This window comes from Salmo salar, chromosome ssa28 (genome assembly GCF_905237065.1).
Source record: "Salmo salar chromosome ssa28, Ssal_v3.1, whole genome shotgun sequence".
NCBI classification, from domain to species: Eukaryota; Metazoa; Chordata; class Actinopteri; order Salmoniformes; family Salmonidae; genus Salmo; species Salmo salar.
The window spans coordinates 39,096,084-39,120,882 of record NC_059469.1 but is presented as its reverse complement, the minus strand read 5'-3'; the positions used below and the strand labels follow the sequence as shown (position 1 = coordinate 39,120,882).

Here is a 24,799-nt window from a genome sequence, read left to right as displayed (position 1 = left end):
GGCTAAATTGATTTGATTGATGTATTATATTAAGTTAAAATAAGTGTTCATTCAGTATTGTTGTAATATACATTTATATATATATATAAAAAATGTAATAAAAAAGACAAAAAAAATGAAGAAAAAAGAAGAAAAAAAAAGAGAGAAAAAAAAAAAAATGAAATCGGCCGATTAATCGGTATCGGCGTTGAAAAATCATAATCGGTCGACCTCTAGAACAGACATGAACACAGCAGTTTGAAAGGTATTCCAGCTCCAACAGACATGAACACAGCAGTTTGCAATACAAAAGAAAAGGAATAATGTCTTACGCTTGGTCACAACTTTGTTCAGAATCCTCCGCAGTTCAAATGCAGAGATCTCACAGTCCTACATGGGCAGATAAACGGAGATACAGGTTGGTAACTATTGCCAAGACCAGCCTTTGTGATTGTTGTTGAATTGAAGTTTGGTCTGTACTAAAATCTGTAAGTTAATGTGTAATGGATACACTGTAAATATTACTTTCGAGCACTGGCAATAAAAACGGTAAGAAATCTAGAAATATACATATTTCTATAACACAATACTCACGTGTCCAGCTAGCTGTCCAAATAGATTCCTAAACCTTTCATCGATATCACCCTTCTCCACCACGATCTGCAGAAGGGACATAAGATATAAGTGGTACTTATGGAACATCGATCTGCATTACAGTTTGATTCCAGACTACCAAAGATTACCAATAATTAATATACCAATAACCACAACCCATCATATGATTTTTACCTCCTCAACGTGGGACTCCACAGAATCATCAAGATCTCTGGTAGAAAAGGAGAGTAGTTAAAACAGAATAGAACAGAGTAGAATCAAATGGAATAGAATAGATCAGAGTAGAATAGAACAGAGTGGAATAGAACAGAGTAGAATCAAATGGAATAGAACAGAACAGAGTAGAATCAAATGGAATAGAACAGAACAGAGTAGAATCAAATGGAATAGAACAGAACAGAGTAGAATAGAACAGAGTAGAATAGAACAGAGTAGAATCAAATGGAATAGAACAGAACAGAGTAGAATAGAACAGAGTAGAATCAAATGAAATAGAACAGAGTAGAATAGAACAGAGTAGAATAGAACAGAGTAGAATCAAATGGAACAGAACAGAGTAGAATAGAACAGAGTAGAATCAAATGAAATAGAACAGAGTAGAATAGAACAGAGTAGAATAGAACAGAGTAGAATCAAATGGAATAGAACAGAACAGAGTAGAATAGAACAGAGTAGAATCAAATGAAATAGAACAGAGTAGAATAGAACAGAGTAGAATAGAACAGAGTAGAATCAAATGGAATAGAACAGAACAGAGTAGAATAGAACAGAGTAGAATCAAATGAAATAGAACAGAGTAGAATAGAAGAGAGCAGAATAGAACGGAATAGAACCTACTGGAACTCTGCCTGTTTCTCAGAGAACACCCTGACACAGAAGTCTCCATTGTTGTTAGGTTGGAACGTGGACGGGATGATGAGGTATTCTCCGGGGGGAAGACAAAAGCGGTTGCACACCTCCCTCAGGTTAATAAAGGTCTCGGAGCGAGCTGCTGACGCGTTACGCAGGAAGAAGTTCTTGTTCAGGTGGACCTGTCTCTGGCCTGAGTACTGGAACAAAACACACGTTTTATATATTTACACATTCTACCGTTTGGGGTCACTTAGAAATGTCCTTGTTTTTTTTAAGAAAAGCACATTTTTGGTCCATTAAAATAACATCAAATTGATCAGAAATACAGTGTAGATATTGTTAATGTTGTAAATGACTATTGTAGTTTTTATGGAATATCTACATAGGCGTACAGAGGCCCATTACCATCACTCCTGTGTTCCAATGGCACGTTGTGTCAGCTAATCCAAGTTTATCATTTTAAAAAGGCTAATTGATCATTAGAAAACCATTTTGTAATTATGTTAGCACAGCTGAAACACTGTTGTACTGATTAAAGAAGCAATAAAACTGGCCTTCTTTAGACTAGTTGATTATCTGGAGCATCAGCATTTGTGGGTTCGATTACAGGCTCAAAATGGCCAGAAATAAAGAACTTTCTTCTGAAACACAGGTGGTGGTGGTGGTGGTGGTGAGACCAGTGACTCCGTCTCATCTCAGACCTTCAGTACAACACACGTCAGTGATTCTAACTATATACTGTTCTGGGTTCTAACATTCATTCAGACTTAGTGATTATATCCCTGGGCCAGTGGAAAAGTTAATGCAGGGTTAATGACTACCTATCCCATAATAAGCTTTAAATGCTGATGGAGCAGAACCGGTTGCCCCTGTAATACCCCATTTCCATGGTTACCGATCACAAAAAGACCCGCCCCCCTTTCACACATACCTCCTCTGGCACCTGTGGAGAAAAGGAGAACAAAGAGTTTAGACCGGGCACGCTAGCTAGCCTGTTAGTGTGTTACAGACCGGGCATGCTAGCTAGCCTGTTAGTGAGACCGGGCACGCTAGCTAGTCTGTTAGCGTGTTACAGACCGGGCACGCTAGCTAGCCTGTTAGCGTGTTACAGACCGGGCACGCTAGCTAGCCTGTTAGCGTGTTACAGACCGGGCACGCTAGCTAGCCTGTTAGCGTGTTACAGACCGGGCACGCTAGCTAGCCTGTTAGCGTGTTACAGACCGGGCACGCTAGCTAGCCTGTTAGTGTGTTACAGACCGGGCACGCTAGCTAGCCTGTTAGTGTGTTACAGACCGGGCACGCTAGCTAGCCTGTTAGTGTGTTACAGACCGGGCACGCTAGCTAGCCTGTTAGTGAGACCGGGCATGCTAGCTAGCCTGTTAGTGAGACCGGGCATGCTAGCCTGTTAGTGTGTTACAGACCGGGCATGCTAGCTAGCCTGTTAGCGTGTTACAGACCGGGCACGCTAGCTAGCCTATTAGTCTGTGTGTGTTACAATAAGCAAATGGAACGTAACTTTATGCAGGTGATGACTGTGGTTGATCTAAAATGTTTCGGTAACTCCAGACTTTTAATCCCAAACATACTTAACCTCATAGATGGAGAATCCAATGGTCTGCATGTCCTCTCCGGTCTTCCTCATCCTGCGTCTGTTCTTCTGGATCAGTCCAACGAGGAAGGTACAGCCAGCCTCATCATCGTCAGGATCATCATCCTCTTCATCCAGCTTGATCAGAAACTGGGGGTTCTGCCAGAATGAATCTGGGGAGCGAAGCAGCAGGGGTCCAGCTATTAGTTGTATGTATGTTGTTTGGGGAAATATACAGATCACAAAAAAAATCTGTGAATGGTGTTACATTGGACAATGTGGAATTGACAACTGGTGTCCCCCAAGGCTCTATTCTGGGTCCTGTGCTTTTCACCATTTATAGGCCAGTTTAGAAGGGGGATGAAAGACTGTCTTTTTGTTAATAAGGGGGATACCATCCCCCATAATAGTTGAAACCCTGACCATATGGTCATATGGGGCGGAAGGTAGCCTAGTGGTTAGGTAGCCTAGTGGTTAGAGCAGGTAGCCTAGTGGTTAGGTAGCCTAGTGGTTAGGTAGCCTAGTGGTTAGAGCAGGTTGCCTAGTGGTTAGGTAGCCTAGTGGTTAGAGACAGGTAGCCTAGTGGTTAGAGACAGGTAGACTAGTGGTTAGAGGCAGGTAGCCTAGTGGTTAGAGACAGGTAGCCTAGTGGTTAGAGGCAGGTAGCCTAGTGGTTAGAGGCAGGTAGCCTAGTGGTTAGAGGCAGGTAGCCTAGTGGTTAGAGGCAGGTAGCCTAGTGGTTAGAGGCAGGTTGCCTAGTAGTTAGGTAGCCTAGTGGTTAGAGACAGGTAGCCTAGTGGTTAGAGGCAGGTAGCCTAGTGGTTAGAGGCAGGTAGCCTAGTGGTTAGAGGCAGGTAGCCTAGTGGTTAGAGGCAGGTAGCCTAGTGGTTAGAGGCAGGTAGCCTAGTGGTTAGAGGCAGGTAGCCTAGTGGTTAGAGACAGGTAGCCTAGTGGTTAGAGGCAGGTAGCCTAGTGGTTAGAGGCAGGTTGCCTAGTGGTTAGAGGCAGGTTGCCTAGTGGTTAGGTAGCCTAGTGGTTAGAGACAGGTAGCCTAGTGGTTAGAGACAGGTAGCCTAGTGGTTAGAGGCAGGTAGCCTAGTGGTTAGAGACAGGTAGCCTAGTGGTTAGAGGCAGGTAGCCTAGTGGTTAGAGGCAGGTAGCCTAGTGGTTAGAGACAGGTAGCCTAGTGGTTAGAGGCAGGTAGCCTAGTGGTTAGAGACAGGTAGCCTAGTGGTTAGAGCAGGGTAACCTAGTGGTTAGAGTGTTGGACTAGTAACCGAAAGGTTGCTAGCTCAAATCCCCCGACCTGACAAGGTACAAATCTGTCATTCTGCCCCTGAACAAGGCAGTTAACCCCACTGTTCCTAGGCCGTCATTGAAAATAAGAATTTGTTCTTAACTGACTTGCCTTTGGTAAATAAAATTAAAATGTTCTAACTCTCCCATCAGCATGGAGAGAGATCTCTCTGGTTTCAAAACCAATGTGTTAAGATATAAGCAGGAAGAGGATGATGGTATGGGTCAGTATGATGTAGGCAGAAGGTTATTGTTAGGCTCCATACTGGGGAAGTTGCGGCAGCCCCCAGCTGTGGAGCCTTTCCTCCAGGCGCCTTCAAACTTGCTAAGAGACCAATTCTGGTACTCATCCTCTGAGAGGGTATCCGGTGTAAGGTTACAGATCTCCAGACGCGAGTACTGACTGAGGAAGTCTGAGAACGACATCCTGGAACACAAAGATGCACGCACACACACACACCATTAAAAAAAAAAAAAAAACATGACTAAAATAGATAGAACCATTAAAACATGCAGGGGTCTCCTTATGGTAGTTCATGAAAAAAAAAAAAAAAGGTATAATCGGGAGTATAAATCGGTCCGTTTTTACCAGAACTCTCCATCTTCAGATTTGTTGATCAGTCTGGCCCGGTCTTCATCACTGACATGGTGCCACTCTGAGGAGCTTGGAGAAACACACAAACACATTTCATAAGGAAAAAAAAGAGCCCTCAACATTAATACCTTTAAAAAGTGGAACTGACAACATTTTAGCACCATTTAAATCTCATCAACACCCACAGGAAGAATGAACACTTGAAAATGACCATATCCAAGTGTTTATAAATTCACTGAATGTTTGTGAACGACGTATAGTAAGGTATTTGTGAAAACTATATATCAAAATAGAGTGGGAAAAGCGTTTGGACAATTAATAGACACTGCAGTACATAAAACATCCGTCTAGTCTAGAACCGGTGTCTATGCAGACCGGTGTGCCATAGCCAATCAGAGCTACAGTAGGCCTTTATGCAAATAAGCCATTTGCTACACGGACCTGTCAACATTCACTATGAACTGGACTGTGTGTTTACAGGAAATAGGACCTGTCATCATTCACTATGAACTGGACTGTGTGTTTTAAGGCAGTAGGACCTGTCATCATTCACTATGAACTGGACTGTGTGTTTTACAGGCAGTAGGACCTGTCATCATTCACTATGAACTGGACTGTGTGTTTTACAGGAAGTAGGACCTGTCATCATTCACTATGAACTGGACTGTGTTTTTTACAGGAAGTAGGACCTGTCATCATTCACTATGAACTGGACTGTGTGTTTTACAGGAAGTAGGACCTGCCATCATTCACTATGAACTGGACTGTGTTTTTTACAGGAAGTAGCAACAGCGTGACTTTAGATCATTAGAAACGATTCTCCAAAATAAACCTGAATGGATTTCTGCAAATATGTCAATACCAGGGAGTCTTTACAGTCGTGTTGATTAAACGACCACGAGCAGGTAGGCTCTCTCTCCCTCCTGAAGATCAACAACTAATGTTAGCCAGAGGGAGATGAGCTAAAATCTAAAAAAGGCAAGAGTCGATTTTTCAGCTTGTAGTTGGCTGTCAAAATTGCACTGATAAACAAATGGGGAAATAGTAGCCTGCCCGCCCCTTATGCAATCTGACTGCCAATACATGCTTGTCCCAACCCACGTTTTCACAACTGAATGGGAACCGCCCACCCACCTTTAATTAAAAATATTTGGCATCGATCAACAACTAAAAGAGATATGCATGCTAAGTGTGGATTATTATTTTTTTTAAACCTTTATTTAACTAGGCGAGTCAGTTAAGAACAAATTCTTATTTACAATGGACAGCCTACCACCGGCCAAACCAGGACGACGCTGTGCGCCGCCCTATGGGACTCCCAATCACGGCCGGTTGTGAAACAGCCTGGAATCGAACCAGGGTGTCTGTAGTGACACCTCTAGCACTGAGATGCAGTGCCTTAGACCGCTGCACCACACGGGAACACCACGAGTTGAATGATAACTGTGATTCGAGTTCATCATGGCTAGCTAGCGAAGCGATTCACATTTCTTTCTAGCTAAGCAAATGACACTTGCATCTCTTAAAAAAAAAGTCGGCCACCATTCCAATGACATCCTCCCAGCAGCTGCCTAGCTAGCTATCGTTAGGCTGCGTGTTTTTAGCTTGCTAAATAAATAGATACGCTAGCCTATTAGCCACGTGATGATTGACTTGTAATCATTGCCCTTGCTAATTTGATTGTATTGACCTTCCCAGCCTTTGTTAGACTCTTAATTGAAACTGAAGCAGTGCATCCCGAATGGCTGGAGGCAGCCAACAATGTACCAGGCCAGCTGGGATTTACAACCCGATAGCAATATTTTTGGGACTACCAAGAAAATGTATTGGTGAATAACATTAACCAGGCATAGAACTGCATCAATGTTTTTACCCTACATCATGGAATGTATGGTCAAATATAACCTATTTTTAAAACCTCTTATGAAGTTGGTTTTGTACCATAAACCAGTAAATTGATCTTTTTGACTGATACGATTGTCTGTTTCATATCTGCGAAGTAGTAAAAAACGCTGTCAGTTCTACTTTTTAAAAATGTCAATGGGTTGACTCAGTCTTCAAAAGGTCAGCAACACCCACTCTCTGCTGGCTCTGTGCCATGCCATGCACGCCAGAGAGACAAAGCCCACACCCACTCTCTGCTGGCTCTGTACCATGCCATGCACGCCAGAGAGACAAAGCCCACACCCACTCTCTGCTGGCTCTGTACCATGCCATGCACACCAGAGAGACAAAGCCCACACCCACTCTCTGCTGGCTCTGTACCATGCCATGCATGCCAGAGAGACAAAGCCCTCATTATTATGGAGCAATACAACCGAAGATTGACTAGTCTAGTCCTGCTAGAGTCTATGGCACAGACTTGAGTAATCTTTACAATAACACTATAGCATTACAACAACATGCTAGCAAGGGGATTAGAGGAGGCAGGTCCCCTCGTGGTTAGAGGGTTGGACTAGTAACTGAAAGGTTGCAAGATCGAATCCCCTGAGCTGACAAGGTATAAATCTGTCATTCTGCCCCTGAACAAGGCAGTTAACCCCACTGTTCCTAGGCGCATCATTGTAAATAAGAAATTGTTCTTTAACTGACTTGCCTAGTTAAATAAAGGTTAAATAAAAAATATTAAAAATAGCAGTAATACAAACAAGAAGCTACAGTCTGGACACAGAAATGATCATAGCAAGTATTTCTATGGCAAACCAAACATCACAGAGCAGAGCCATACTGCCCTACCAAGCAAAAAGGAAGTAATGCTCATTTGGTCAAAAATGAGTTGTCATTTTGGCTACATTAAATACATGCTTAATCATGTGGACAAGTATCCTGCCTCTATTGTACTGTGTTTTTGGGAAAATTAGGGTCATGTTAGCAGTAACTACATAAAGTTACTGTAAAACCAAGGTAAATTAAAAGCAATTTTTCTCAGTTCTACGCTATGAGCAGTCAGCAGAGCGGTGGTCCTCCGTAGCAGAGCGGTGGTCCTCCGTAGCTCAGTTAGCAGAGCGGTGGTCCTCCGTAGCTCAGTTAGCAGAGCGGTGGTCCTCAGCAGAGCGGTGGTCCGCTGTAGCTCAGTTAGCAGAGTGGTGGTCCTCCGTAGCTCAGTTAGCAGAGCGGTGGTCCTCAGTTAGCAGAGCGGTGGTCCTCAGTTAGCTCAGTTAGCAGAGCGGTGGTCCTCAGTTAGCAGAGCGGTGGTCCTCAGTTAGCAGAGCGGTGGTCCTCAGTTAGCAGAGCGGTGGTCCTCCGTAGCTCAGTTAGCAGAGCGGTGGTCCTCCGTAGCTCAGTTAGCAGAGCGGTGGTCCTCCGTAGCTCAGTTAGCAGAGCGGTGGTCCTCCGTAGCTCAGTTAGCAGAGCGGTGGTCCTCAGTAGCTCAGTTAGCAGAGCGGTGGTCCTCAGTTAGCAGAGCGGTGGTCCTCCGTAGCTCAGTTAGCAGAGCGGTGGTCCTCAGTAGCTCAGTTAGCAGAGCGGTGGTCCTCCGTAGCTCAGTTAGCAGAGCGGTGGTCCTCAGTAGCTCAGTTAGCAGAGCGGTGGTCCTCAGTAGCTCAGTTAGCAGACCGGTGGTCCTCAGTTAGCAGACCGGTGGTCCTCAGTAGCTCAGTTAGCAGAGCGGTGGTCCTCAGTAGCTCAGTTAGCAGAGCGGTGGTCCTCCGTAGCTCAGTTAGCAGAGCGGTGGTCCTCCGTAGCTCAGTTAGCAGAGCGGTGGTCCTCCGTAGCTCAGTTAGCAGAGCGGTGGTCCTCAGTAGCTCAGTTAGCAGAGCGGTGGTCCTCAGTTAGCAGAGCGGTGGTCCTCAGTTAGCAGAGCGGTGGTCCTCCGTAGCTCAGTTAGCAGACCGGTGGTCCTCAGTTAGCAGAGCGGTGGTCCTCAGTAGCTCAGTTAGCAGAGCGGTGGTCCTCCGTAGCTCAGTTAGCAGACCGGTGGTCCTCCGTAGCTCAGTTAGCAGAGCATTGCGTTTGCAATGCTAGCATTGTGGGTTAGATTTCCAAGACTACCCATACTTAAACATGTATGCACGCATGACGAAGTGGCTTTGGATAAAAGTTCTGCTCTATAGCGCGCACACACACACACACACACACACACACACACACACACACACACACACAAAAGTTTAGGGTCACTTAGAAATGTCCTTGTTTTTGAAAAGCACATTTTTGGTCCATTAAATTAACATCAAATAGATCAGAAATACAGTGTAGACATTGTTAATGTTGTAAATGACTATTGTAGCTGGAAACGGCTGATTTTTAATGGAATATCTACAGAGGCCCATTATCAGCAGCCATCACTCCTGTGTTCCAATGGCACGTTGTGTTAGCTAATCCAAGTTTATCATTTTAAAAAGGCTAATTGATCATTAGAAAACCCTTTTGCAAAGGATAGGGCTTTACCCTAACAGCATCCCAGCAGGCCTAGGATAGGGCTTTACCCTAACAGCATCCCAGCAGGCCTAGGATAGGGCTTTACCCTAACAGCATCCCAGCAGGCCTAGGATAGGGCTTTACCCTAACAGCATCCCAGCAGGCCTAGGATAGGGCTTTACCCTAACAGCATCCCAGCAGGCCTAGGATAGGGCTTTACCCTAACAGCATCCCAGCAGGCCTAGGATAGGGCTTTACCCTAACAGCATCCCAGCAGGCCTAGGATAGGGCTTTACCCTAACAGCATCCCAGCAGGCCTAGGATAGGGCTTTACCCTAACAGCATCCCAGCAGGCCTTGGATAGGGCTTTACCCTAACAGCATCCCAGCAGGCCTGGGATAGGGCTTTACCCTAACAGCATCCCATCAGGCCTAGGATAGGGCTTTACCCTAACAGCATCCCATCAGGCCTAGGATAGGGCTTTACCCTAACAGCATCCCAGCAGGCCTAGGATAGGGCTTTACCCTAACAGCATCCCAGCAGGCCTAGGATAGGGCTTTACCCTAACAGCATCCCAGCAGGCCTGGGATAGGGCTTTACCCTAACAGCATCCCAGCAGGCCTAGGATAGGGCTTTACCCTAACAGCATCCCATCAGGCCTAGGATAGGGCTTTATCATAACAGCATCCCAGCAGGCCTAGGATAGGGCTTACTCACTTGTCGCTCCAGGCTCCAGTCCACTCCACCTGTCCCCAGGGGTTACGCACCCTGACCAGCTGCAGTGAGTCTCCTCTGTACGACACCTAGACACGGGATCGGTTTGAGCGAGGCGAGGCAAAGAAACGAGAACCCTGAACATATAATGAAGTAGTTATATCTCACCAGTTCTGCTCCAGTCAGAGAGTAGGCGTGACCCCTCACCAGCTTACTAGACGTGATGGCCTCCGAGTCAGCTAGGTTACTGATCTGTAAAGAAGAACACAGAGTAACTCCTTTACACTGAAAGAGAGAACACAGACTAACTCCTTTACACTGAAAGAGAGAACACAGAGTAACTCCTTTACACTGAAAGAGAGAACACAGAGTAACTCCTTTACACTGAAAGGGAGAACACAGAGTAACTCCTTTACACTGAAAGAGAGAACACAGACTAACTCCTTTACACTGAAAGAGAGAACACAGAGTAACTCCTTTACACTGAAAGAGAGAACACAGAGTAACTCTGACCATGGCAGCCCCTGAAAGAGAGAAGACTTGTGATTATTGGTGAAAGTATCAGACCAGGAAGGAAGAGGACAAAACAGAGCACCTGACAAGATTGAATCCAAACATAACACGGTTGATTTTATGTGCATTTTACATGTACTTTTCACAGCATTTGTCAATAACGAAATCTGAAAATACTCTGGATACATTCAGTAACATAAAGAATGTTAATTGAAATGTTGGAGTAGTAGGTGCAAGATCGTTTTTTTTCCGATTACAATGGTTTTGAGTGAGAGGAAATAACTGGAGTCTCCAAGGTCACACACCTCTCCAAAGTGTTCACAGTTCCTTAGTCATTTCAATGCACTTTTATGCCTCAAGAAAAGAGCCTTCAACTATAAGGTACTTTTTGTTGATCTCTCCTAGCTGTGCCGTTGAGGAACTAGAGCAAGCAGACTTTTGTCGTTTTTGTTTGGAACACAGCCCACACAATTACTATTGCTGTTTACGCAATCCCCCCCCCCCAAAAAAAAGTTTCCATTATAATTCGCAATCTGGGTCATGTGGGCATCATTTGAAAGCTTATTCTATTGCCAACATGGCTAGCTAAGTTATAAACTATGATCTTACAGTGCTAGGCTTTTCACATCGCACTTCAGACAAACGGAGTCATGAGTGCATTCGATTGTGTGTTCCACTGCACATTTTCTTCACAATAGGACAAACATAGGCTCATTGTGTTCAGGACATGCCAGAGTATAAACACACGCCATCCTCGCATAGGGATGATAAACCATACTGTAAATGACACGAGTTTAAATATGGAAACGTGAAGTGAACATTTACTTGTATTTATTATAATCATCAATGTCAGATTTTTTTCTAAATACATCGACTCCTCTGGATTCACAGCGATTCCCCTTCACTCGGCATGTATTTATTACAATGTCTGATTTTTTTCTAAATACATCGACTCCTCTGGATTCACAGCGATTCCCCTTCACTCGGACAACAACATAATGTTCTAACAGTTTCCCAGTCAGCTGGAGGGATGAGGCGGCATCTTCTTGTCACAGCACAGTGCTCTAGTTCAGAACAGCTGTCAGTCAAATACAGAGCTGTGAAGTGGAGAAACTGAGCTCTGACGTCATGTATAGCATGTTACTCTACAGCCACTGTGTTCCAATTTACAGAATCTGCCATTTTCAACCAGTGTGTGTGTGTGTGTGTGTGTGTGTGTGTGTGTCGTACATCGATAGAGCAGCCTAGCAGGGAGCCTCTGCTCAGAGCTTTCCTGATGATCTTGAAGAGTTTTGGTCCAGCGTTCTTCAATTCATGGACCTCAGCGATGCCCCCGGTGAAGTCCTCAAAACCCTCAGTGGTAGAGCCTCCGGACAGAGCCTCATAGCATCCATTCAGCCTGGGGAAGAGGAGGGAGAGAGAGAGAGAGAGAGAGAGAGAGAGAGAGAGAGAGAGAGAGAGAGAGAGAGAGACAGAGAGAGACAGAGAGAGACAGAGAGAGACAGAGAGAGAGACAGAGAGAGACAGAGAGAGACAGAGAGAGACAGAGAGAGAGAGAGAGAGAGACAGAGAGAGAGAGAGAGAGAGAGAGAGAGAGAGAGAGAGAGAGAGAGAGAGAGAGACAGACACAGGGTCAGCAACAGTCCCTTGGAGCTGGTTTCAGGGTTAAGTGTCTTGCTTCAAGGGCACTACTGCAGGACATGTTATACCTGGGATGTGAAACCAGCTGCTCTCCAGTTACCAATTCGGACCCCACTTTTCAGCTCCCGGCACTAAATTCAAACCGGAAACCCTATAGGCTACTGAAGGGTTTTCCAAACTCGGTCCTGGGGCCCCCCCCCCCGCTACGTTTTGGTTTATGCCAGTCACTACACAGCTGATTCAAATAACCAACTCATTATCAAGCTTTGATTACTTGAATCATCTGGGGGGGGGGGCAGGACTGAGTTTGGGAAACCCTGGGCAACGGCACTGCAAGAATATCTGCCACCAGCTATCAATTCCACTTTTCAGATGATGTCCCTTACTTGGCGTAGGCCTTCTCCAGCAGGGCGCTCCAGAACTCAGAGTCCTCGGCTGAGTGGACGAACAGCAGCTCTCCAACTCTGGTGGGCAGCCGGTCATCAACCACCACGTCCACCCACTCGCCAAACTGCCAGAACTGAAGAGGAACCACAAGAAGAGCAAACACTGAACCCCCAGGGATCACACTCTGAACCCCCAGGGATCACACTCTGAACCCCCAGGGATCACACTCTGAACCCCCAGGGATCACACTCTGAACCCCCAGGGATCACACTCTGAACCCCCAGGGATCACACTCTGAACCCCCAGGGATCACACTCTGAACCCCCAGGGATCACACTCTGAACCCCCAGGGATCACACTCTGCACAGATGGTTTCTGAACCCCGAAGGTCTTCTTTTTCATACAGTGAACGTTACGATTGCAGAGACGTATCAGCATGTCAACCAGGGTTTGGCTCAACTCAGAATGCCTCAAATTCCAACTCAGAATGCCTCAAATTCCAACTCAGAATGCCTCAAATTCCAACTCAGAATGCCTCAAATTCCAACTCAGAATGCCTCAAATTCCAACTTAGAATTCAGAATGCCTCAAATTCCAATTCAGAATTTTTTTTATTTGAAATAAAGCAAATAGTATTGAATTCAGTGAAATTCAAATGCCTTTTCTATTCTACATTAGGTGTAGTCTAAACAAAATATACATATTGTATTAAAACATCAAACATGTTAAATCAAATGTTATTTGTCACATGCTTAGTAAACAACAGGTGTAAATTAACAAATGAAAACACTTACAGTACATCAACAACGCAGAGAGAATTTTTTGACGGGAAAATTTGAAAAATAACGAGGAATAAATACACAATGAGTAACGATAACTTGACTATATTACACACGGGGCTGTATACACGTGCTGCCAGGACCAAGTCAATGTGCAGGGGTACATGGTAATTGAGGTAGATATGTACATATAGGTAGGGCATAAAGTGACTAGGCAACAGGATAGATAACAAACAGTAGCAGCAGTGTATGTGATGAGTCAAAAAAGTGTCAATGCTGATGGTTAAACAGATAACCAATAGCTACTCACACTAACTATTTAGTAGACATATGGGTTGGGGTTAGAAGCTGTTCAGGGTCCTGTTGATTCCAGACTTGGTGAACTGGTACCGCTTGCCACGTGGTAGCAGAGAGAACAGTCTATGAGTTGGATGGCTGGAGCCTTTGACAATTTTTAGGGCTTTCCTCTGACACCGCCTGGTATAGAGGTCCTGGATGGCAGGGAGCTCGGCATCAGCATCAGTTATGTACTGGGCCGTACTCACGATCGTCTGTAGCGCCTTACGGTTGGATGCCGAGTAGTTATCATACCAGGCGGTGATGCAACCGGTCAGGATGCTCTCGATGTTGCAGCTGTAGAACCTTTTGAGGATCTGCCACGCGGTAGCAGACAGAACAGTCTATGACTTGGGTGGTTGGAGTCTTTTTTTTAAGGGCCTTCCTGTGACACCGCCTGGTATAGAGGTCCTGGATGGCAGGGAGCTCGGCTCCAGTGACGTACAGCGACGTATATACTACCCCCTGTAGCGCCTTACGGTCGGACGCCAAACAGTGATACAGCCAGTCAGGATGCTCTCGATGATGCAGCTGTAGAACTTTGAGGAATCTGAGGGCCAATGGGAAATCTTTTCAGCCTCTTGAGGGGGAAGAGAAGTTGTCATGCCCCCTTCACGAATGTGTGTAGACATTAGTTCCTTAGTGTTGTGGGCACCGAGGAAGCTCTCGACCGGTTCCACAACAGCATAGTCGATGAGGATGGGGGGGGGGGGGCATGCTCGGCCCTCCGTTTCCTGTAGTCCACGATCAGCTCCTTTGTCTTGCTGACGTTGAGGGAGAGGTTGTTGTCCTGGCACCGCATTGTCAGTTCTCTGACCTCCTCCCTGTAGGCTGTCACCACCATCGTGTCGTCTGCCATCTTCAGGGATGGTTGTGGATAAGTGCACGGCCACTCAGTTGTGGGAACAGGGAGTACAGGAGGGGACTAAGCAGGTATCCTTGAGGGGCCCCTGTGTTTAGGGTTAGCGTGGTGGATCTGTTGTTGCCTACCCTCACCACTTGTACGAGAACAATCCAACAATCTACACACAATAGCCCATAAGGACAAAGCAAAAACAGGTTGACATGTGTGCAAATGTATTAAAAATAAAAACCGGTAATATCACATCTACATAAGTATTCAGACCCTTTATTCAGTACTTTGTTGAAGAACCTTTGACAGCGATTACAGCCTCGAGTCTTCTTGGGTATGATGCTACAAGCTTGACACACCTGTATTTGGAGAGTTTCTCCCATTCATCTCTGCAGATCCTCTCAAGCTCTGTCACGTTAGATGGGAAGCGTCTCTGCACAGCTATTTTCAGGCCTCTCCAGAGATGTTTGATCGGGTTCAAGTCCGGTCTCTGGCTGGGCCACTCAAGGACATTCAGAGATTTGTCCCAAAGTCACTCCTGCGTTGTCTTGGCTGTGTGCTTAGGGTCGTTGCCCTGTTGGAAGGTGAACCTTCGTCCCAGTCTGAGGTCCTGAGCAGGTTTTCATCATGAATGAAAAACATCCCCACAGCATGATGCTGCCACCACCACGTGTCACTGTAGGGATAGTGCCAGGTTTCCTCCAGACGTGACGCTTGGCATTCAGGCTAAAGAATTTAATCTTGGTTTAATCAGACCAGATAATCTTGTTTCTCATGGTCTGAGAGTCCTTTAGGTGCCTTTTGGTAAACTCCAAGTGGGCTGTCATGTGCCTTTTACTGAGGAGTGGCTTCCGTCTGGCCATTCTACCATAAATGCCTGATTGGTGGAGCGCAGCAGAGATGGTTGTCCTTCTGGAAGGTTCTCCCATCTCCACAGAGGAACTCTGGAGATATATCAGAGTGACCATCAGGTTCTTGGACACCAATCTGAGCAAGGCCCTTCTCCCCCAATTGCTCAGTTTGGCCAGTTGGCCAGCTCTAGGAAGAGTCTTGGTGGTTCCAAACGTCTTCCATTTAAGAATTCAAATCAAATTTTATTGGTCACATAAACATGGTTAGCAGATGTTAATGCGAGTGTAGCAAAATGCTTGTGCTTCTAGTTCCGACCATGCAGTAATATCTAACAAGTAATATAACCAAAAAATTCACAAGAACTACCTTATACACACAAGTGTAAAGGAATGAATACGAATATGTACATAAAAATATATGGATGAGCGATGGCCGAACGGCATAGGCAAGATGCAGTAGATGGTATAGAGTACAGTATATACACATGAGATGAGTAATGTAGGATATGTAAACATTATATAAAGTGACTAGTGATACATTTATTACATACAATTATTAATAATTAAGTGGCTAGAGATTTGAGTCAGTATGTTGGCAGCGTCCTCTCTATGATAGTGATGGCTGTTTAACAGACTGATGGTCTTGAGATAGAAGCTGTTTTTCAGTCTCTCTGTCCCCGCTTTGATGCACCTGTACTGACCTCGCCTTCTGGATGTAAGCAGGGTGAACAGGCAGTGGCTCGGGTGGTTGTTGTCCTTGATGATCTTTTTGGCCTTCCTGTGACATCGGATGGTGTAGGTGTCCTGGAGGGCAGGTAGTTTGCACCCGGTGATGCGTTTTGCAGACCTCACTACCCTCTGGAGAGCCTTACGGTTGTGGGCGGAGCAGTTGCCGTACCAGGCGGTGATGCAGCCCGACAGGATGCTCTCGATTGTGTATCTGTAAAAGTTTGTGAGTGTTTTTGGTGACAAGCCAAATTTCTTCAGCCTCCTGAGGTTGAGGAGGCGCTGCTGCGCCTTCTTCACCACACTGTCTGTGTGGGTGGACCATTTCAGTTTGTCTATGATGTGTATGCCAAGGAACTTAAAACTTTCTACCTTCTCCACTACTGTCACGGCGATGTGGATAGGGGGTGCTCCCTCTGCTGTTTCCTGAAGTCCACAATCATCTCCTTTGTTTTGTTGACGTTGAGTGTGAGGGTATTTTCCTGACACCACACTCCGAGGGCCCTCACCTCCTCCCTGTAGGCCGTGTCGTCGTTGTTGGTAATCAAGCCTACCACTGTAGTGTCGTCTGCAAACTTGATGATTGAGTTGGAGGTGTGCATGGCCACGCAGTCATGGGTGAACAGGGAGTTCAGGAGAGGGCTGAGAACACACCCTTGTGGGGCCCCAGTGTTGAGGATCAGCGGGGTGGAGATGTTGCTTCCTACCCTCACCACCTGGGGGCGGCCTGTCAGGAAGTCCAGGACCCAGTTGCACAGGGCGGGGTCGAGACCCAGGGTCTTGAGACCCAGGGTCTCGAGCTTAATGACGAGTTTGGAGGGTACTATGGTGTTAAATGCTGAGCTGTAGTCGATGAACAGCATTCTTACATAGGTATTCCTCTTGTCCAGATGGGATAGGGCAGTGTGCAGTGTGATGGCGATTGCGTCGTCTGTGGACCTATTGGGGTGGTAAGCAAATTGGAGTGGGTCAAGGGTGTCAGGTAGGGTGGAGGTGATATGGTCCTTGACTCGTCTCTTAAAGCACTTCATGATGACGGAAGTGAGTGCTACGGGGCAATAATAATTTGGAACAGTTACCTTTGCCTTGGGTACAGGAACAATGGTGGCCATCTTGAAGCATGTGGGAACAGCAGACGGGCAGTAGTCATTTAGCTCAGTTACCTTAGCTTTCTTGGAAGCCACTGTGTTCTTGGGGATCTTCAATACTACAGACATTTTTTGGTACCCTTCCCCAGATCTGTGCCTCGACACAATCCTGTCTCGGAGCTCTACGGACAATTCCTTCAATGGCTTGGTTTTTGGAAAGGCACACACCTGTCTATATTAAGGTCCCACAGTCGACATGCACTGTCGACTGTGGGACCTTAACATAGACAGGTGTGTGCCTTTCCAAATCATGTCCAATCAATTGAATTTACCACAGGTGGACTCCGATCAAGTTGTAGAAACATCTCAAGGATGATCAATGGAAACAGGATGCACCTGAGCTCAATTTAGAGTCTCATAGCAAAGGCTCTGAATACTTATGTAATACATTTGCAAAAATTTCGAAAACCTGTTTTCGATTTGTCCTTATGGGTTATTGTGTGTAGATTGATGGGGGAAACGTTATTTAATCAATTTTAGAATAAAGGCTGTAACGTAACAAAATGTGGAAATGGTCAAGGAGTCTGAATAACTTCCAAAATGCACGGTAGGTGTTCCTTTTGTCCAGGTGGGGGCAGTGTGGAGCACAATAGAGATTGCGTCATCTGTGGATCTGTTGAGGCGATATGCAAATTGGAGTGGGTCCAGGGTGTCTGGGATGATGTGAGCCATGAGTGAATGCTACGGGGCGATAGTCATTTAGACAGGTTACCTTCGCTTCCTTGGGCACAGGGACTATGGTGGTCTACTTGAAACATGTAGGTTTTTACTGACTGAGTCAGGGAGAGGTTGAAAATGTCAGTGAAGACACTTGCCAGCTGGTCAGTGCATGCTCTGAGTACATGTCCTGGCAATCCGTCTGGCCCTCCGGCTTTGTGAATGTTAACCTGTTTAAAAAAGGTCTTACTCACATCGGCTATGGAGAGCGTGATCACCCAGTTGTTTGGAACAGCTGGTGCTCTAATGCATAGTTCAGTGTTGTTAGCCTAGACGCGCGCGCATAGAAGGTATTTAGCTCGTCTGGTCGCGTCACTGGACAGTTGGGTTACCCTTTGTAATCCGTGATAGTTTGCCACATCCGACGTTATATGCATGCATATAAAAATATTGCCAAAACAGATTCAGAACAAACTCTTAAAATTAATGATCAAGGAAAACAAAACCTGTACGCAAATATTTTATTATATTTCATTAATCACTTACATTTTGTTCAATATGGGGAAAATACTGCATTTCCCAGAATGCATTAATTTAACCCTCAAGTTGACCCTGAGGCCTTAAAAAAAAAAAAAAGAAGCCAAACAAATGAAATGATTGGTGGAAACATAATGGTCTATTCTAAGCAGGAAGGTAGAAAGATTAACGCTGTTTCCAAAGAAATTTGACAGAATCTTTGGTATCTGGAAGTGTGACCAGTTAGATTAAAAGAAACTCATGTTCTGTGACTGAGTGGAATTTTCTTTGAATTGCACCGAATACAATTCTACTTCCTGTCATTCAAACTCAAAATTCTACATCCAATTTGAATTGCAACTTGAGTTTAATGGGATTTAACACTACCCTGATGTCAACATGCCAATTTGTGTGTGTGCGTACATGTATATGCAGGGGCGCAGCGTTCACCCCATATTCTGAAATTGCATTTTTGTTCCCCCCCCCCCCAGTTTTATCATTGTATTGTGATACAAAAAGCGGCGTTGGTGTGCTTTAGGACCACGAGGACGCTTCAGAGAGGTCGGGTAGGCTGTTTGGTGGTTTCAGCCGGCTAGATTTAGAACCGCTCGGACACCACAGAGTGCGAACAGAGGCAGCTGTTTCTCTCTGAGTTGTAAAAGCAAGCAGAACATTAACTGGCTACTCTTTATTTAACTGATGTAGCTGGCAAGGTAACAGCGGTTTGATGTAACAGAGAAAAAAAAAGTATTTAGTCCTAGTGATGAGCTAGTCGTGTAAGTGACATGTAACGTTAGCTAATGTTTCATCCCCTTCTCGACTGAAGTTCTGTCTAAAGTGAATGAACGAGCTAGCTACCTGCTAGCTGTTGTGCGTATGGAAATGCTTTGTAGCCTTTGTTTTGTCCCGTTACAACAGAAGTAAATTACCTTGGCTCGTTTTTGTCAAATAATATATAAATTAGAGCTAGCCAAAAGTTGGCTAAAGTCAGATATTTATGCCCCAATCACAGTCAGTATAGATATTTGGTGGATCTATAAAACTCACTCATCATTATTCACAATTCATTCAGGAATATCCGTTGGCATGGCAGCATCCACATTCATGTAGAAGTGTTTAGAAACGTGTTCTATTCTTATTTACAATAAAAGTGTCCCCAAAATAGACCCCCAGACCCCCACCAGCTTATGTACCCCTCCCCTACTTCTAAAATCAAAGTTACGCCCGTTTGTGTGCGCGTGTGTGTGTGTGTGTGTGTGTGTGTGTGTGTGTGTGTGTGTGTGTACCTCAAAGTGAAAGATGCCAGCATAATCCTTGTCGAAGCTCTGTCCATTGGGAACCACCCGGGACAACACCCGTTTGTTGAGGGTCAAAGAAGCTATAGCTGCTAACAGCCAGCAGTCACCTGGGAAAGAACAGGGATTAATTAGTTAGACAGCTAAAACAAACCTGGTTCTGGCCTAGGTTAAAACAGGGATTAGTTAGACAGCTAAAATAAACCTGGTTCTGGCCTAGGTTAAAACAGGGATTAGTTAGACAGCTAAAATAAACCTGGTTCTGGCCTAGGTTAAAACAGGGATTAGTTAGACAGCTAAAACAAACCTGGTTCTGGCCTAGGTTAAAACAGGGATTAGTTAGATAGCTAAAACAAACCTGGTTCTGGCCCAGGTTAAAACAGGGATTAGTTAGACAGCTAAAACAAACCTGGTTCTGGCCTAGGTTAAAACAGGGATTAGTTAGACAGCTAAAACAAACCTGGTTCTGGCCCAGGTTAAAACAGGGATTAGTTAGACAGCTAAAACAAACCTGGTTCTGGCCCAGGTTAAAACAGGGATTAGTTAGACAGCTAAAATTAGTTTTGTTACACTAATTGTCCAGATGATCCCTGCTCTCCACCCCGAGTGGAATTGAACCTGGCGGGTTAGCTACCTGCAGATTCATGCAGGTTAGTAACATCATGAGTTGGGATTATGGTTCATTGTTTACCTAGCTAGCTACATGTCTTAACAAAAGACTCCACTATGCAAGTAACCATTTTGGGTGCGTTTGGAAATTCATTCTGGCCGTCTACTCCGATTTCAGAGCTCTCTCATCTGATTGTGCCAGAGCTCTGAAGAACTGGTGAATTTACAAAACGATCAAGCTTCATTGAATATGGACTGTGTCAGTAAACGTCGGCCAATTTTTTGTTTAAAGCGTAATTACAAATTGTTGCCAGCAGCACAGTTACAGTCACCAACTCGCTACCAATCGCTGTAGAATAGTTCTATGGTGGCGGCGACCCGTCATTCAGGGCAGGTTGGGGGATAACACACTCGAGATAACATGAAAACAGCCTAACCAGCTCTGCTAGTGCGAGTAATGAACAGTGAGCTGTTCTCTCATTATGTGTCTGGAAGTAACTAGCAGGTCAGATTGGGTGCTTGACTGCTGTTAGTACAGAATGTTCAGATCAACCCTTAAAAGAGATGGGTGGGGCTCAAGCTTCAGACGAGGTGAACGATGACGAAGAGCTCTCCAGTAGGTACCAAAACGTTCTAAAGGTCATTTTGTCAAAAGTGAGTTTACAAGTTTATCAACTTTCAAAGCAGAATTACTTCCCCCATTGTTTCCTCAACTGTAGTGAATGATATACCATTTTGTAGCTCTGAGTCTCTACTTCTATCCAATGTAGAAAAAAAAAAAAAAAAAAAAAAACACTATTTCAAATTTTGCTTCATAAGACCGGATCGAGCCGGTCGGTTACATATGTGACAAGTATTAATGCCAGAATAACAGGTCCAACCTGCCCTGAATGATGGGTCGCCACCACATAGAACTATTCTACAGTGATTGGTAGCGAGTCTCAGAACAGCACGTCGAGTCACATGACTGAACCAGGATTGGTTTTAGGTTTGATTTATTCACACCAACAAAAAAAAAATGGTAAAAACAGTGTGCAGCTGAGGATATGAAAACCACAACACTAATAAAAGTTTTTAAAAAATATATAAATATATATAATTGTTCAATCAGTTAAACAAAACATATTAATTATAATAGTACATGATACATTCAGTAAACAAGAAAAAAAAAATACATGTTTGATTATGTGTGAGCGTGAGAGTTCATCTTCAGGGAGGGGATTATTGGGTAGTACAGTTCATCAGACTGACCCCCCAAGTCTTCAGGGAGGGGATTATTGGGTAGTTCGGTTCATCAGACTGACCCCCCAAGTCTTCAGGGAGGGGATTATTGGGTAGTTTGGTTCATCAGACTGACCCCCAGTCTTCAGGGAGGGGATTATTGGGTAGTTTGGTTCATCAGACTGACCCCCAGTCTTCAGGGAGGGGATTATTGGGTAGTACGGTTCATCAGACTGACCCCCCCAGTCTTCAGGGAGGGGATTATTGGGTAGTTTGGTTCATCAGACTGACCCCCCCAGTCTTCAGGGAGGGGATTATTGGGTAGTTTGGTTCATCAGACTGACCCCCCCAGTCTTCATGGAGGGGATTATTGGGTAGTTTGGTTCATCAGACTGACCCCCAGTCTTCATGGAGGGGATTATTGGGTAGTTTGGTTCATCAGACTGACCCCCCAGTCTTCATGGAGGGGATTATTGGGTAGTTTGGTTCATCAGACTGACCCCCAGTCTTCATGGAGGTATGAGATGAGGTTTTGGCAATGTGAAGATAAGAATTCCATAGTCTGGTATGATATCTGATAGATAATTGACTATGTGAGGTGTGGGGAGGGTGAATGTTAGAACAGAAGGGTTTAGGTGAACTGTTTGGGAGGGATGAGCATTTCTACATGAAAGTGCATAAGGGGGCGAACATGTATGTCATAAATAGACAAGACGTTAAGTTTCCTAAACAAAGAACCAGGTAATTAGATGTATTTTCTATGATGAGTAATTGTTGTAGGTAGGAGGCATATGCAGGTAAGACTGGACATATTGAGACAGTTAAAGATTCTATTTCATTCCACAGAACTGTACTGGCCCGGACACAACAGTACAGTAAATGAGATATGGGTAAAGTAAGCTACAGTAAATGAGATATGGGTCAAGTAAGCTACAGTAAATGAGATATGGGTCAAGTAAGCTACAGTAAATGAGATATGGGTAAAGTAAGCTACAGTAAATGAGATATGGGTAAAGTAAGCTACAGTAAATGAGATATGGGTAAAGTAAGCTACAGTAAATGAGATATGGGTAAAGTAAGCTACAGTAAATGAGATATGGGTAAAGTAAGCTACAGTAAATGAGATATGGGTAAAGTAAGCTACAGTAAATGAGATATGGGTAAAGTAAGCTACAGTAAATGAGATATGGGTAAAGTAAGCTACAGTAAATGAGATATGGGTAAAGTAAGCTACAGTAAATGAGATATGGGTAAAGTAAGCTACAGTAAATGAGATATGGGTAAAGTAAGCTACAGTAAATGAGATATGGGTAAAGTAAGCTACAGTAAATGAGATATGGGTAAAGTAAGCTACAGTAAATGAGATATGGGTAAAGTAAGCTACAGTAAATGAGATATGGGTAAAGTAAGCTACAGTAAATGAGATATGGGTAAAGTAAGCTACAGTAAATGAGATATGGGTAAAGTAAGCTACAGTGAAAAGTTAGGAAACAAGCCTGATGAACCAACCCACTCATCTTTCTGATGATACCAACATATTTCATAACTTTGCTGCAGACAAATTGAATAGGATCTTACCCTGATAACTGATCATCAATTAAAACTCTGAGGAATCTAGTGGATGTGACTTGTTCCATTTCATTCCCAACAGGTTCATTCATGTGTGTGTGTGTGTGTGTGTATCTTACCCAGGGCCCCCTGGCAGATATCTGTCCTGGTGGCCCCTCCAGCTATAAACTGGGGATTGGAGGTCAACTCCTGGGAAAAGAACAAACAAATTTGAAATATCTCATTTACTCGCTAAGATATAAGCAATTATTTGACAAGAGACAATCGAGACTTTAAAAAAAAAAAAAAAGTCTGTTTATGATGTTCTCATTCCCAGAAAAGGAAGGAGAGGAACCAGGGCATCCAAACAACCACAATCATTTCATGTTTTAAATGTAATTTCGACAGGAATATACATGGTCCCAGGACCGAGCTACCTACCATCGGTCGCATCCACTTGATACCACGAACTTTACTGGAATTTGGTCCAAGATCTTTGAATCCAAGAGACGCGGGGATCGCATCGAAAAGGTCATCTTGAAAAAGCTGCCCGCGTTCAAGACAACTGGCTTTCAGCGCCTCGAAGTCCTGACCGAGATGTTGGACCGCCCGCGCGTTGGAACCGATGCCCTGCGCCTTCTCCCGGTCGTGCTGCAGTTTGGACGCTATCCCCGCCATCACTGAGGTAAAAACGATAGTTTTCTGTTTGGTCTATCAGATATAAAACGTGTCGTTTCGCCGCTTCAGGGTGTGACAGGGTGTGACCTCGTGTGAACTGGCAGTAAGGTGAGGGAGTCGAGTCAGAAAACTGAATGGATTTGGAGAAGTGATGTGCAGTTCGTAATCGATTCTTTTTGAACGAGTCTTTTTAATAACTCGAGAGTCATTTATTTTGTTTTTCTGCCTTTTTACTGGTTCGTTTGATCTGCTAGTTGCACCCGAGTGGCGCGGCGGTCTAAGGCATTGCATCTCAGTAGCCTAGAGGCGTCACTACAGACCCTGGTTCGATCCCGGGCTGTCTCATAACTGGCCGTGATCTGGGGTCACATAGGGCGGCGCATAACGTACTCTGGTTAGGCCGTCATTGTAAAATAAAAAATGTGTTCTTAACTGACTTGCCTAGTTAAATAAAGGTAAAATTTTAAAATACTGCTGGCTGCAATGGGACATACAGCATGATTAATACAGCATGATTAATACACGCTCCTCCTGATTAATACAGCATGATTAATACACGCTCCTCCTGATTAATACAGCATGATTAATACACGCTCCTCCTGATTAATACAGCATGATTAATACACGCTCCTCCTGATTAATACAGCATGATTAATACACGCTCCTCCTGATTAATACAGCATGATTAATACACGCTCCTCCTGATTAATACAGCATGATTAATACACGCTCCTCCTGATTAATACAGCATGATTAATACACGCTCCTCCTGATTAATACAGCATGATTAATACACGCTCCTCCTGATTAATACAGCATGATTAATACACGCTCCTCCTGATTAATACAGCATGCTTAATACACGCTCCTCCTGATTAATACAGCATGCTTAATACACGCTCCTCCTGATTAATACAGCATGCTTAATACACGCTCCTCCTGATTAATACAGCATGCTTAATACACGCTCCTCCTGATTAATACAGCATGATTAATACATGCTCCTCCAGGCAGGTTTGCTTAAAAAAAAAAAACTCAAGAGA

At 44.5% G+C, this 24,799-nt stretch overlaps 1 protein-coding gene across 1 annotated transcript in view; it reads right to left on the bottom strand.

Annotated features, from left to right (window-relative positions):
* The window catches only part of LOC106589985 (calpain-2 catalytic subunit), a 32,134-nt gene extending 8,233 nt beyond the window's left edge, over positions 1 to 23,901 (bottom strand). Inside the window, exons 1-15 of the mRNA XM_045710388.1 lie at positions 23,520 to 23,901; positions 23,219 to 23,288; positions 19,692 to 19,810; positions 12,539 to 12,672; positions 11,742 to 11,910; positions 10,167 to 10,250; positions 10,002 to 10,087; positions 4,920 to 4,994; positions 4,597 to 4,757; positions 3,038 to 3,207; positions 2,378 to 2,389; positions 1,432 to 1,643; positions 769 to 805; positions 574 to 639; positions 312 to 369 (exon numbers count right to left, since the gene is read on the bottom strand). Of these exons, the coding sequence (XP_045566344.1) occupies positions 312 to 369; positions 574 to 639; positions 769 to 805; positions 1,432 to 1,643; positions 2,378 to 2,389; positions 3,038 to 3,207; positions 4,597 to 4,757; positions 4,920 to 4,994; positions 10,002 to 10,087; positions 10,167 to 10,250; positions 11,742 to 11,910; positions 12,539 to 12,672; positions 19,692 to 19,810; positions 23,219 to 23,288; positions 23,520 to 23,756 (1,690 nt within the window). The 5' untranslated portion in view covers positions 23,757 to 23,901. The remainder of the gene's footprint in view (positions 1 to 311; positions 370 to 573; positions 640 to 768; positions 806 to 1,431; positions 1,644 to 2,377; positions 2,390 to 3,037; positions 3,208 to 4,596; positions 4,758 to 4,919; positions 4,995 to 10,001; positions 10,088 to 10,166; positions 10,251 to 11,741; positions 11,911 to 12,538; positions 12,673 to 19,691; positions 19,811 to 23,218; positions 23,289 to 23,519) is intronic.
* Between the last annotated feature and the right edge of the window lie 898 nt (positions 23,902 to 24,799).